The sequence below is a fragment of the Lissotriton helveticus genome, chromosome 5_1 (assembly GCF_964261635.1).
Source record: "Lissotriton helveticus chromosome 5_1, aLisHel1.1, whole genome shotgun sequence".
Taxonomy (NCBI): Eukaryota; Metazoa; Chordata; class Amphibia; order Caudata; family Salamandridae; genus Lissotriton; species Lissotriton helveticus.
In genome coordinates this window covers 1,098,934,731-1,098,949,584 of record NC_136065.1, presented here as the reverse complement: position 1 = coordinate 1,098,949,584, position 14,854 = coordinate 1,098,934,731, and the positions used below count along the sequence as shown (strand labels likewise).

At 46.8% G+C, this 14,854-nt stretch overlaps 1 protein-coding gene across 1 annotated transcript in view; it reads left to right on the top strand.

Moving 5' to 3' along the window:
- The window catches only part of CFAP43 (cilia and flagella associated protein 43), a 753,224-nt gene that overhangs the window by 132,626 nt on the left and 605,744 nt on the right, over positions 1–14,854 (top strand). The window contains exon 9 of the mRNA XM_078643733.1: positions 16–132. Coding sequence (XP_078499859.1) covers positions 16–132 — 117 coding nt within the window. The remainder of the gene's footprint in view (positions 1–15; positions 133–14,854) is intronic.

Genomic DNA, 14,854 nt, shown 5'->3' with positions numbered 1-14,854 from the left:
AATATCCATTTTCAGGGCTCACTCTATTTGTATGACCTTATGGACCCTCAGAATGTCTCCCAAATCCTGAGTGAATATCACAGCGATGTGCTTTCGGCTGACTTTCTGATTCCTGGAGACAATTATTGTGTGGTAAGAACATTTTGACGTTATAAATCATGCCTGTACTTGTTTTTATTACTGAATCATATGTTGTGCAAGCAGTGCAGTGCAAAACAGGTACCCCGGGCCAAGAATCATTGGAATAACTCTTGTGCAATGCAGCAGCAGTATGAAAGGAAATTATGTTGCCCCCATGCACCCTGAGTCACGACCCTTGTTAGTGCGTGCCTTTGGACGTCAGTGGACAGATAGATGGACTGTTAGGCTCATAGTACTAGGGCATTCAAGGATAAGATTTAAAATGGCAGGGTGTCTGCTGGAAATGATACTGCATGCTAATGATGCATTTGTGACAGGCAGGGACCTCACGAGGAGAAAGTGCCTGTCCAGAGGGACATCTTAATCAAAGAATGCAAACCTGCTAAGATTAAAGCGTACTGTACAAACCCCCATCCAATGAAATGTAAGGCATTTTCAGACTTTTTGGATTATGGAAAATGCCTATGTCCTCAGATGGAATACCGTTGCGGCTCATATGTTTACATTGACTTGATGTTTTGTAGGTAATTCGCATCTCAGGACCTCTGTGTAAGTGGCCTGGAAAATTGGCTGTATTTTCCCCACTCTCGGAGATATTCATACCAGGACAACTTCAATATCCCTTGAATCGCTTTGATCCATTTAAACGTTCAGAACTTAACGGCCAGCAAGGTTTAAAAATCATAATGTTAAATAGTGTGTTCTTCTGCTATGGACTACGGCTATGGGTATTCAAAAAGAGGCAGCTGGTGATCTTTTGAAAGTGGTGCGGCTTAAGTAACTGATTCGAATTTGGAGGACAAGCCCACAAATGTGTCAACTTTTAAAAATGATCAGGGAGCTATGAGCACCAAGATATATATTTTTTAAATCAATACAACGTAAATCGCTTTGATGCCTTGTCAGGGGTAATAAGCGCTATATATATATGCAATTACAATACAATACAAATTGGTGCTTTTTATAACCCAAATTCCCTAAAAGTACAAAGATTCTGATGGTGTAACAATGAATATTACAATAATTCTTGTGATGTGTCAGGCTTTCTTAACCCCCACTAGAAGTAATGAGTTTCATCTTTCTAAAGAGCACGCTGGAAATGATGGTGGCAATAGAGTGGATGTTTCAGCACAGCTTCTCTAACAAAAAGACTAAAGTGTTAGTGTATTAGCGGATTATAGAATGCTTCTTTTTTCATCCTGCATCTTCAGTCATATGTTGTGACTGGCAATCTGTTCAAAATATCTTTATTCGATTGTTGTGTGCAATCATAAAAGTACAAATAAATTACAACATACAATTTAAAAAAGAGAATATAAAAATACAGTAATTCATTTGATTCATAAGCAGAAGAATTACATTTTAAAGTGCAGTTACAATTAAAAATACATTTGTAAAGTGCAGTTACATAGTCATACGTTTCCTGATAATCATCACATTCCTTAGGTACAAAGATGTTGTCGCTACAGATACATGATTATCTAGCGCATGCACGCTAATCATCGCCGCACGACAATGACGAAATCCTAAAACTCTTAAGAATGGCAATAGGACAATTTTCCTCATTTCATGATACAGTTTACAAAATAAAACTACATGAATGGTACTCTGGGGGGAGACATTGTCACAGGAACAGCATGGTAGATCGTGCGTCCAATTGTTAATCGTAGGAAAGCTAACCAGTCTGTGGAAGATATTGAATCTGAAGCGTGAAAGTAAGAAACGCTCATAATTATTATTTACATAAATTAAATAGGGCTGAATCTTAAAAGTTGCTAAAATCAATTGGTGCTGCTGGACAGAAGGTTTTAAGACCTCCACAGCAACCCGGTGAGATTCTAAGAGGGCTAAACACTCCCTTTTTTAAATCTTTTCGTGAGATTTCTGAAATATCCAAGGGGTTCGAGAAATATTCCTCTCTCCCAATATCTTTCAAAAAGTTAAAAACATACTTCACCCAAGGTATTTTAATAGCACCCTCCAACTTCAAAATGTCTGTTAGAACAGCTCTGTTTAAGTGTGTTGCCTCTTGAGTCCAGAGTCTGTGCCATAACAGCACTGGCTCTACTTTGATCAGATCTGAGATGTAACAGAGGCCCAGTTCAGAGTGACAGTTAAAGTTAGAGGAGCTTTTGGGAAGTGCCAATATATATTTTAAAAAGGTATTTTCAGGAACCTGAATAGGTAATGAGTTTGCAAAACCCCAGACCCCACTACCGTAGGTAGCACCTGCTACACATTTAGCTTTGTATATTTTTATCAACTCTACAGGGGGTCTGGTCCCTAATTTTTGGGAAAAGATTTTAAGAGCAGCGGTTGTTCTGATAAGCTCAAATTTTTTCGCAGAGACAGCTTGGGACCATGTCTCATTTTGGGCAAAAAGTATCCCCAAGTAGGAAAAATGTGTAGCGAATTCGAGCTTCTGTCCCGCTATAAAAATTGGCCTCTTAGATTTAGTTTGTCTGCCACAATACATAGTGAAAGTCTTTGAAGTATTGACTTTCAGGCCTAACTCCTTCATAAAGCGGGAAAAGCTGTCAACCACCCGCTGTAGACCCACTTGAGTACGTGACATGAGTACAGCGTCGCCAGCGTACAAAAGTGCTGGTATTGGGCGACCACCTACAAATGGGGGATCCGAACTGTCTTTGCACAAGGCTTTTTCCAATCCATTTATGTACAAATTAAAAAGGGAGGGGGCCAGGACGCAACCCTGTCTGACCCCACTCCTGATTGGTATTTGGTCTGTGCACTCTCCCTTAAGTCCATAGCAAACGCGGGCCGACGCGTTGCTGTAAAAACGTTTAAGATAATAAATAATGTTTAGATCAACCCCTAATTTTTCCAATATCATCCACAGTTTAGAGTGCACCACGCAATCAAACGCGGCCGAGAGATCCACGAAGGCCAAAAACAAGTTACCTTGTTTAGCCCTTGTGTATTTCCCGACCAGCATCATCAAATTCAGTCCCTGTTCTACGGTCCCCAAGCCGGAACGAAAACCTTACTGAAGATCGGACAGAACGGAGTTTGCCTCCGCCCAGTCCAAAAGTCGGTCCAAAATGACTCTGCCCGCTTTTTTAGTAAAGGAGACTGTTGAAAATTAGTACGTTTTGGTGAACATTATCTGCGCCATCTTGCCTCTTCCCCTGATGCCACACTTTTGTCGTGCGCGCCCGCCATTTTTTTAAGATGCCCCGATCAGAGCGAACCCTTTTGCATGCTGCTGGCCCCTGACATAGCCCTTCGCCTTCACTAAGCCTGCACGCTGACCACCCCCTGCTTGCACCTGCCTTGAGTCATAAACCCCTCTTCGGCGCTGCTCTGCCCCAGGCCCTCATCCTGTTCCCAGCGCGACGCCTCCCTGCTTCCCTCTCATGATCTCCGGCCCTTAGATGCAAACCCCTTTTTCCCTGTGTGCCCGTTTTGTCTTCCCCGTTCCCAGGCCGACACCCAGCTCTGCCGATACCATTCCTTGCCCCTCCCCGTACAATAGAAAGCTTCCCCCATCAAAGGATCCCCGGGTTGATCAAAGCCCCCACTCCATGAGATCCGATCGAACCCCCCACATTCCGTGAATCGGCGGAATATCCAGCTGCGTGATACTCATCACCTGTTGTGACTAGGGTGGGGACTTCAACTGTAAATGTGTGTGGGAACGGGCCCAAAGGGGATTTCCGGGAATGTCTTTTCCATACATCAAAGCTTTAACATGAATGTGTAATCTACAATAAAGTCGTAAAACAGTGTATAAGAGGCGAGGCCTCAGAAATGTATCTAGAGCACCTCAGAACGATACCTTCTGTCCGTTTCGTTGTGTTCTCCTCCGGAGAAAATAAAAACCTTGTTTCCTGCTTTCCAGTCTCCAGCGCCTGCCTCTTCATTGATTAAATAACTAGAGGGTCACAGAGGCAATACCGCCGGGCAAATATCGATTGTCCCCGACCCGACACAGGTTTTAACAATTGGCGTCCCAAGCGTGGGGCCCATCAGCGACTCGTGGATCCAGTGGGAGAGGTCCCGACGACAGAGTGAACGACTGCAACGATCGGGAGAGCTCTTGCCCAATAGACCCTCGTCTGGCAGCCGATCATCCGAACTTCACTAGTTCCGAACAGACCTCTCTCGAGTGATCTACGGTCCTGACTGGGGACCATCAGGAGTGCCGTGAGAAATACGAGAAAAAGAGGACGATCGGGCGCTGGATTCGGAAGACAAGAAACTGTCCACATGGTCCGGGTAAGGTCGTGTAATCACGACAAGTGCGAAATTATTGCTTGATTGTTTGATTGTTTAAAAATACTAGTATTGCTCTTTATTTATTTGGAGATTCACTGTCTACAAACGGAGAAACAACGGGCTCTCTCTTTGCAAGCAGTGGAGGATAGGTAGGGCAGCAGCCGTGCTTATTTTTTCTCCCCCACTCAATAATTACTTGAAACTGAACTGTTGTTCGCAAAACTATTGTTTCCTGGAGATTCCCTGTCTGCAAACAGGGAAGAGACCACCCTTTTTGCAGATAGTGAAAAGGGTAGGTAACGCAGATCTTTGCGGACCTACTCATTCTCCCCATTGTTATTTATTGGTCTTTTTTTTGTTATTTTTTGATCCATGAGGTATTCACTGCCTGCAAACAACGTTGAATAGAAATATTCTGTCCAGTCTTTGCACCTAGTGATAAGATAGGCAGTGCTGACTTTTTAGTCCCTCGTTACGAGCCGTCATGTCTGTCTTCTCCCCACTGATTAATAGCCTGTTTAGCCCGGACCGTGTATTAGAGGTGGACCATATAGCTCCACTAGAAGGCACCCCTAATAAGGACATGTTCATAAACTATGGATTAGTCACCATAGCCTATAATAAATTGTGGCACAGGTATACCGAAGAGAGTCAAGACAAACAGTGGCCACTGGCAGGATCCTTTGACCTTGATAAAATAGAAACGTTAGAAATAGCCCTTCGAAATAATAAGACAACGCCAATTATGCTCGACAGTCTCGGTATGTGGCGCAGAGAGGCTATGCAACGACAGAGAAAAGACGAGGACAAACCAAGTAGAGAAATGTACCGACAGGACAACCCCAGGACATCGCTACCCACGACTTATCCCCCGACACTATGCAAAAGACGACCAGACTTAGGGCCAGACCAATGCGCTTTTTGTAGGTATGTCGGACACTGGAAAGCCCAATGCCCGACTCTACTGAGCGTGAGTAAAGGCAAAGGGCCGACAGGAACGACAGACCGGCAGTACGAGAAAAAGCGCGAGACAAAGAAGAACCCGACTTACATAGACAGACCAGACAGAACCACCACGTTTGATTATGCCCGATGGCACAGATTTCGCCAGGACAATTTCAGCGGCATGCTCAAGTTCTCCTAGGTCGGGCAACGACAAGACGGGAATCCAGCCTCGTTTCAAATTCACAGACGGAAAGAGATAATTATAACCAATAACTGTTTTATATTCGTCTTGGGTCTTTGTATGTCGTACTTGTACTGTCCCCCGTCTGAGTTTGTGTGTATGTAATGTACAAATCTGCGTCATCCCTCTACACGTGTTTCCGTGTTACTCAACCTCTGTTAGCAGAAACTTAGCATAAAAGCAACCTGGAAAGAAAGAAATGGTAAAACAAAATCCGTAGACCATTAATGAACTAGAACTTTTAATTTAGCACAACAAACAAGGAATAATAACGGTAAACTGTAGAAAATGAAAGTCAAACAGAACATTCGCCCCCCCCATTCTGGAACCTTCCAAAGTAGGGCAGGGTTACGGCTACGCCCAACCAACGGCAACCCATATAAGGCGGGCCCGGCCGCCAACTCTTGGTCAGGAAATCTTAACGTATGGGGGAGCCGGAGGAGAGGCAGGAGCCAGCAGCCCGGGCAGTTGTAGGTAGTCCCGCCACATGTCTCCTCAGCCAGCCGCAACGGGCCTGGATAGACTTAAGTAGTCCCGCCACATGTCCAGAGGAGAACGGGGCACCTTTTTTCCTTTTCTCTTCCGTAACAGCCGCAGCAGCTCTGGACGGCGGGATGTCCTGCACGTACCTCCACAACAATTTGTCCAAGTTGGGCTGGGAGGGAGAGGCGACGCGGACGAGCCTCTCCCACCTCCACCGATAGGAGGTCTCCCAGCCCCCGGCCCGACGCCGAACACCCCCAGTCAGGCGATGGTGCCAATACTTCCACAGCACCGAACACACCATGGTGGCACCCCAGTACTTGCGCAGCACCGAACGTGCAATGGTGGCCATATTTTCGGAACACCGAACCTGCAATGACTGCACTGATACTCGTGCCGCGCCGAATGCGCGCCACAGGTGGCCATACTCCCACAGCACTGAGCACAGGACTTGGGAGACACCGGATGTGGAGAGACCTTCATGCGGGGCGATGAAAAGAAGCGGCATGGAGTGCACCGGGAGAAGGAGACGATGCGAACGAGTCTCCCTCGCCCCCCCCCCAGGTGGGGGCATCACAGCTGCACCCCAGCTGAACGTCCCGCTTTCACACAACAGGGACCTCTTCCTTTCACTCCGAAGGATCTCTCCCACTCTTGCAAACTCGACAAGAGTGGCCCCTGTAGGGCCTCAAAATGGCGTCTGGGTCCGCTGGAAGGTGGGCCCCGGCCACTAGAGTAACTTTGACCAGCAATATAACTCGAACATTTGCCCCCTGGAGCACGAGCCCCCATCTCCGACAGCATCTCCGCAGCCTTGAAGATCCTACAAAGGTCCCCGGCGGAACCTTCGGCCTCTGCAGGCTTCCGGTAAGGGACGGCTGCCTTGATCGCCAACGAAACAAACATGACATTGCCACTCCTTCTGTTAGCATGAATTCTAGAACTGCCGAAAAGGACTCTGGTCCAAACTGCCAGTAATGGGAAACATTTCCCCCTGATGCTGCTTCCGGACTGAGCCGGCCCCGCCCAAAATGGCGCTGGTATCAATCGGAACTTACGAACACCTCGTGGTGTTCCTTCGCACTAATATAAACTTGATGTTCTGAGATTTTATATGATCCTTTGTACACTTGGCTAGAAAAGACAAGGAGAACTCACTCGACGAACAGTATGAAAGGATCCCCGTTACAAATGTTGATTACAAATGTACAATGTATTATATTTTTATAACTGATGTAAACCTCATTTACGACGCTCACGTACGGTATGCATATAGGAAATCTGATTACCACTATTATGATTATGCTTCTAAATTATGAAAATAAATGCCCCCGAACCCCCAGCCAATTAATAGACGTTTTAGTCTCTTACAAATGAATGAGTAAAACTTTCCGATGTTTTTATTGCTGCAAACGACACCCCCCACTGTACGCACTTTAGCCATTGCCACGACCGGCCAAATACGACCGCACCCTCATAATCCTCATGCTGAAATGATTTTGCAAAATAAAGTTTTTGAAACTATGGACGGGTATTGCATGCTTTATTTTAAAAAAATGTGGGGTCGGTGGGAAAGTTCTTTTCTGTGCACCCTACTCTGCTCTCTCTTTAAGGTTAAAAGAAGATGGTTGCCCAGCCCTGGAGGACGGATCGGATCGACAACACGACACTCCGCCTTCAAAGTACGCGACTGACTCGTGAACTCTCGCGTAGAGGAAGACCTTGACTTCCAAGGATGGGTAAAACGAACGGTGTAAATGAGGGAATGTAAAAGGAGGGTGAAATGAAATAATGTAAATGTGATAAAGTACAACGTTCCAAAGTATCAGGGAACGGAGCTGACCCAAGAACCGAAGAACCTTAGAACGCCACAGCGTTGAAAGAGGTTTAAGGATCCCGATAGTGAGATACATCCTTTGACTAGATACCTCGCACTAAGCACCTCTGGTTTCCTTTTTACATTTCCCCGCACACGACCTATATGGACACACTACCCCCCCCCCCCTCGACTCCAGAAACCATATCCCCGGGGACCCTGCCCCGAGGAGGAAAGACGAGTAAGAGGTAAGTAAAGGACTTATGAATCCATGTATTTGAGTATGCGCGAATGCTGTCTCCCCCACCCCCCTTTTTTTTCCTCCCTCTGCAGGTTACATCAGAGATTACAGCCGAGGTGTGGCGAAGATCTGAAGCCTTGCCATGTCTAATACACGAAGCGGACTAGCGCCGCAAGGTGGTGTCTAAGCACGCCTGCAAACTACTCACGCATCGAACAAACCCGGAAAATTAGCACAACCTGATAAAAAGTGATCACCCTTAAACCAGACCGGACGAATGAACCCATGTCACGTATGATGCGAAACTATGAGGGAATGTGTGTGTGTGACTGAGGCGTCGACCCAACTGGTCGAAGGACCGAGAATGCGAGAAGTGCGACAAAATGGTACCTCCTTTCTTCTTTCCTTTTTCTCAAGGCACGTCCCCTCTACCCTGTCTAATGCTCAAACTGCATGATTACAAGATTCTAACGCAGACCCGTGAATGCCCTTTACTGTGTAATGCACTAAATAGCCTTTCTTGAATACACCGCCACCCTCTCTGTTGCACGTGTACTATTTAGCCTGCCGTTGCACTCTCTCTCTCTCTCTCTCTCTCTCTCTCTCTCTCTCTCTCTCTCTCTCTCTCTCTCTCTCTCTCTCTCTCTCTCTCTCTCTCCCTCTATTTTTTGCACTCCCACTCTTCCGAGTGATTAGCCCCGAAATTGGCAGATTGCCACCCCTAGCACACCACCTAATTGGCTTCAAATACCGTCAGTATTTGCACAAAAACTTGTCTTTAATACAATCACCCTGAAGCCGCGTCATTACCTCTCCTTTTCCGCTAGAAGTCAATGAACCGAGGTTGGGCCGTAAGGGAAAGGACAGGTAAGACGACAGAGGTTCCCTAATCTGACCCGAAATAAGGGAACTACATGTCAACGGCTCCTATGGTATAAAACAAGGACCTCAGAATACGCGACCCTCCCCTCCCCGAATTGTCGCAATACCCAAACCAGAAAAAATGATCACCCCTGTTACCTCCCCTGTATCAGCCGCCCAAAAACTGGAATTATGAAACTACCCCTCATCTCCGGTTGTGAGAGATGGGTCGATTTATGCCCTTACCACAAGTTTCCTATGTCCCTGGTTGTTTTCCCATAAAACCCCTGTCCTTCCTAATTAAGTAATCGGGCTGTAAAAGGTTACGTAGGATCCAGAATGATGTTTTACAAGGTTAACAGACTAGTCCAAGGTAAAGAAATCATCGAAATGAACCCCGTAGTAGTTGAAAGGCAGGATGCATCGATAGAAAGGAAATGTTTAGCCATGTTCGTCTCTCAGCAAAATACCTGTGTAGTACCATGTTGACGACTCACAGTACCCTTTGTAAATGTAAAACTCTAGAGAACGGCATATCTTTGCCAGGTTCGTCTCACGAAGGTGGGTCACCATCAGATGAACTGTCGTGACTGTAATAAATAATTGTAAAGGAAAGTCATAGTAAATCCAACAGGCCCGTCACCGGTCATTCATATGCCAGTTGTGAACACTAATATAACGGGCATTTTTCATTCTTTGCCTGGAGCTGGGAGAGAAATAGACTTTTTGATTATCTTCATCTGCAAATTCTCTAAAGACTGTCTTTTCAAACTTGTTTAAGGGTACTGCTGTTGGAGGAGAGAAGGACCGGATGTGGGAGCTCGAGGCCTGACTGCAGACTAAGGAACACCTGCGACATTAGCTAAGGCGAGACCACGACAGAAAAGAGCTGCAGGACGAGGCACTGTTTTCGACAACATGAGAAGAAAGGGTCGACCTGATGCCCCTGCTCGATGTCCAGTGTCTGTCGACAAGTCCCCGCTCTCTGAATTCGGTCATACGCCCGCCTATTTGAAGTCTCTCGTTCCCCTAGTTTGTTCCTACTTTGGCCTTGCTCCATCCCCCTTTCCCTCTGACCTACCCTATGGACTGTTTTGTACGCTCTTCTTCCATCTGAACTTTCTGACAAACACCTCAAAGGACACAGGGCGAAAAGGACCTTTCCGACCGGAAACGCGAGGAAAGGGTCGTGCCCTGCAACGCAGAACTTAGAACAGAGCTGGACTTGTAGCTCCACCGCCGGTGCTCAACAGCGCCAACGAAAGGCAACAAAGAATGATGAGAACTCGTTAAACTTCGAACATTTGACATCCCCAATCGCCGTTTCTGCTCGACCTCATTTCTCTCCCAGCCGCCATTGTATTGATCATGCTCCAATCCGAACCTGATATATATGTAACAACCTGCCAGTATGAAATATGCTTGCTGCTCTCGCTACAGAATCGTTTTTGTATTGCATTCCTATGACTTTCCTGCTAAACAAATTGATCAAAGTTTATCAAATAGGCCCACCTCCTAGAAACTAGAAATGTTAAAATGTATTGTTCACGACTCTTTTCATCTAGGGTTCCTACCGTTTTCTTTCTCATGCCCACCACAATAGAACCGAGTAGAAAATGAACCAGCAAGATGTCTTGAATATGTTAAAGGGAGGACTGTTGAAAATTAGTACGTTTTGGTGAACATTATCTGCGCCATCTTGCCTCTTCCCCTGATGCCACACTTTTGTCGTGCGCGCCCGCCATTTTTTTAAGATGCCCCGATCAGAGCGAACCCTTTTGCATGCTGCTGGCCCCTGACATAGCCCTTCGCCTTCACTAAGCCTGCACGCTGACCACCCCCTGCTTGCACCTGCCTTGAGTCATAAACCCCTCTTCGGCGCTGCTCTGCCCCAGGCCCTCATCCTGTTCCCAGCGCGACGCCTCCCTGCTTCCCTCTCATGATCTCCGGCCCTTAGATGCAAACCCCTTTTTCCCTGTGTGCCCGTTTTGTCTTCCCCGTTCCCAGGCCGACACCCAGCTCTGCCGATACCATTCCTTGCCCCTCCCCGTACAATAGAAAGCTTCCCCCATCAAAGGATCCCCGGGTTGATCAAAGCCCCCACTCCATGAGATCCGATCGAACCCCCCACATTCCGTGAATCGGCGGAATATCCAGCTGCGTGATACTCATCACCTGTTGTGACTAGGGTGGGGACTTCAACTGTAAATGTGTGTGGGAACGGGCCCAAAGGGGATTTCCGGGAATGTCTTTTCCATACATCAAAGCTTTAACATGAATGTGTAATCTACAATAAAGTCGTAAAACAGTGTATAAGAGGCGAGGCCTCAGAAATGTATCTAGAGCACCTCAGAACGATACCTTCTGTCCGTTTCGTTGTGTTCTCCTCCGGAGAAAATAAAAACCTTGTTTCCTGCTTTCCAGTCTCCAGCGCCTGCCTCTTCATTGATTAAATAACTAGAGGGTCACAGAGGCAATACCGCCGGGCAAATATCGATTGTCCCCGACCCGACACAGGTTTTAACAAGTCCAGTAAAGAAATGGGCCTATAACAGGCTGGGTCCTGTCTATTTCCTTTTTTATAAATCGGGACAATGACAGATTCCACCCAGGTGGGGAGGAAGTCAGTAACGCAACTGGCATTGAGCACCTGGACCAGAAGGGGCGCCCACAGAGATGGAATACTTTTAAATAGATCTATGGGGACCCCGTCTGGGCCAGGCGCCTTAGTGCCCTTACTTCCACTCAGGGCCTTTTCAACCTCCTCGAGAGTAAAGAAAAGGTCGTTACTCGGGGGATATTCAGGAGGAGAGGTCAAAGACCCCACATATTCTTCACCTTCATGCTCGCCTCCCTCGTATACTCTCGAGAAGTGGCTAACCCAGTCTGTTTCAGGTATTGCTATATCTATTTTTGGCCCCACCTCCTCACTAAGAAAAGGGGTTCTCACTGTTTTCCAAAAGCTTGCGCTGTCATTTCTTTTGGAAGCTGAATAAAGAGCCTCCCAGGCTTCTGACCTCAGGGTATTTTTCCTGTCTCTAATGGCCATTTTATAATCTTTCCTGAATCTGCAGATGTCCTTTGCAGATTTAGGTTTTTTATGCAGCGCCTTTTTTAGGGCTGTATAAGCCCTGGTGCATCTGGAATCAAACCAACCTCTCTCCTTCTTTTGATTCTTCAGTTGCCTAGTTAGGGAGTTTTTAATTTCGTTCGAAATAACTAAAAAGGATGCAAGATAAGTTTCAGGTGGTAAGTCTGTCTCTAAACATATAGATATTTCTGAGAAACATTTTTCAACCACCTTTTTAATTGTCTCTGCCTCATTTATCATAGCCCATTTCAAAGTATAACCATTAGTCTTACCAATTGCTAAATCGGCGACTAAGCTGTTACCGACCCCAGCCCTAGGCAATAGTGATGGGGTAGGCAACAGGACAGAAACGCAAAGGGGAAAATGGTCACTCAGTGCTATATCATGAACATTAAAGGAAAGTATTCTGTTCCCATAAGTATTGGAAACTGTGATATAGTCTATAGTTGAGAAGCGACCTCTACCATTGAATGTTGGGACTAGTGTGGGGGCAGAGTTACACATTTCGTTTGCAAATCCTAAGTCGAAATTAGCTAGCAAAATATTAAATTGTTCCCCTAAGAGATTATGTTTAAAATGGAAACGTCCCACACCATCATCTCTTGCTACACCGCACCTATTGTCCTTAATCAGTTCACACAGTTTACAGTTAAAATCTCCCAGTATAATCAACATCAGTTTATGGTTAAAAAGTTTCCCCTAGGTAGACAGCACTTTAGTCAATTTCCTTAAAACATTTATGACATCCTCACAAGGAATATTATTATATATATTAACAACGAGGATTGGGATGTCTCTGGTCTGATGGAAAACCAACATTTGAAAGTAAGTGTCTTTGACAGGTTCAGTAATTTTCTCAAAGACCAATCTATTTGATAGATAAACACTCAGACCACCTTTCGGCCTCCCATGAGGAACTGCTACAGCTGGGATACAGAAAGTTCTCTTCCAGGGGATCCTCATCAATAGTCATAAGCATTCGAATATTCCCGCCCATGTGCGGGACCCCGGAAACACTATATTATATGTGCCCCACATATATATATACTCATATATATATAAATACATATATATATATAACATGCAATAGCAGCCAATAAAAACAGAGCTGAAATATGCTGTGTAGAATTTCCACCATACATGTAATAATAATAAGCATTAGAAACATGAGAAACAACAAAAAAGTTTGTTTAGAAATTGTTTTAATGCTCAGAAAGCAGTAGAAATTCTTATAACTCACTGGAAGCATAGAAAGCTCCCAGGCTGCATTGCAAACACACAGTCTAAAAAGACTGAAAAGCTAACCTGTAGCTGTATAGCAATAAACTGACACCGTGCCTTTAAGGCACTCCTGACCCCCAGTATCCCATCATGCCTCAGGGGTGACAGTTAGGTCAGTTGTTCTTTCCGGCTCCTTCAGAGAAGGACCCTGGTTACAAAGACAGGGAGAGGATTCGAACCACGACGTCTGTATCCTGTGTCTGCCTGAGGAACATGATCCAGGCACGACGACCGGCGTCGAGGGAGGTCACCCCTCCGCCGTCGTCATCCAGACGTCGACCGGCGTCGAGAAGTGTGACTCCTCCGCCGTCGTCGAAGAAGCGACGTTCGGCGTCGAGGACCAAGACCCCTCCGCCGTCGACAGGGAAGAGTCGATCGGCGTCGAGGAGGCAGTCTCCGTCGGTGTCTCGTCAGCTCTCGGCGTCGAGGGTGTCCAATACCCCTCCACCGTCGTCGCACAGACATTCGACGTCGAGGCAGAAAACTCTGTCGACGGCTGATCATCACCGGTCGATGTCGAGAGAAAGACCTCCGTCGACGATTGGACATCGCCACTCGACGTCGAGGCAGGGTGCTTCGTCGACGACAGGACATCGTCGTTCGACGTCGAGACTTCCGTCGACGACTGGGCATCGTCGTTCGACGTCGAGAGAGAGGGCTCCGTCGACGGCCGGTACTCGCCGTTCGACGTCGAGGCATGGAACTCCGTCGGCGGCTGCTCATCGCCGCTTGACGTCGAGAGACCACACATCCTCGCATAGACATGCAAAAACAAGGTTGTTTGATCCGCCGACTCCCCGAAAGCACTCGACCACGAGGGAAGATCGCTCGACGTCGAGATGTTCAGATGTGGTGATGGTAACGGAGTCAGCTTCCCGTCATTCCACCTCAAGGTCCTCTGGCTCCTCAACTGCACCTGTCCTCATTGTGAACACCTGTCAGGAAACAGTCGACGGCGGGCTCGCCGTCGAAGAGAAGACCAGGTACGTCGACGAAGTCGAAGGATCCAGTTCCATCGAAATCCCCTCCGTCGGCGTCAACCGGGCGACGTCCGACGTCGAGGAAGGGAACTCCGCCGCCGTCAACCGGGCGACGGTCGGCGTCGAGTTCTAAGACCCCTCCGCCGTCGTCAACCAGGAGCTCCACTAATTTTCCTGTTTTTTGACAGAAAAACTCTTCACTTTTGACAATTTTTTGTTCTTACTCGACATTTAACATCTATGCCAGCTCGCAGCACAGGTCTCCTCTTCAGGATCTGGTGGAGGAGATGGACAAGCATAGCCCTCCCAGGCGCAAATCTACCGTGAGAACACCTACCAGATCTCCCAGAAGGACCCGATCTCCCAGAAAAGAACCAGAGGAGCGGGTCAGGTCTCGCTCTCCTAGACGAGAAGAGCGTTCGAAACGATCAAAAGAGAGGAGGCACAGTGCTCACCGTAGACCTCGACGAACTCCGTCTACTTCATCTACCTCTTCTACCAGGTCTTCCAAAAGGGACTACTCCCCTACTTTGAT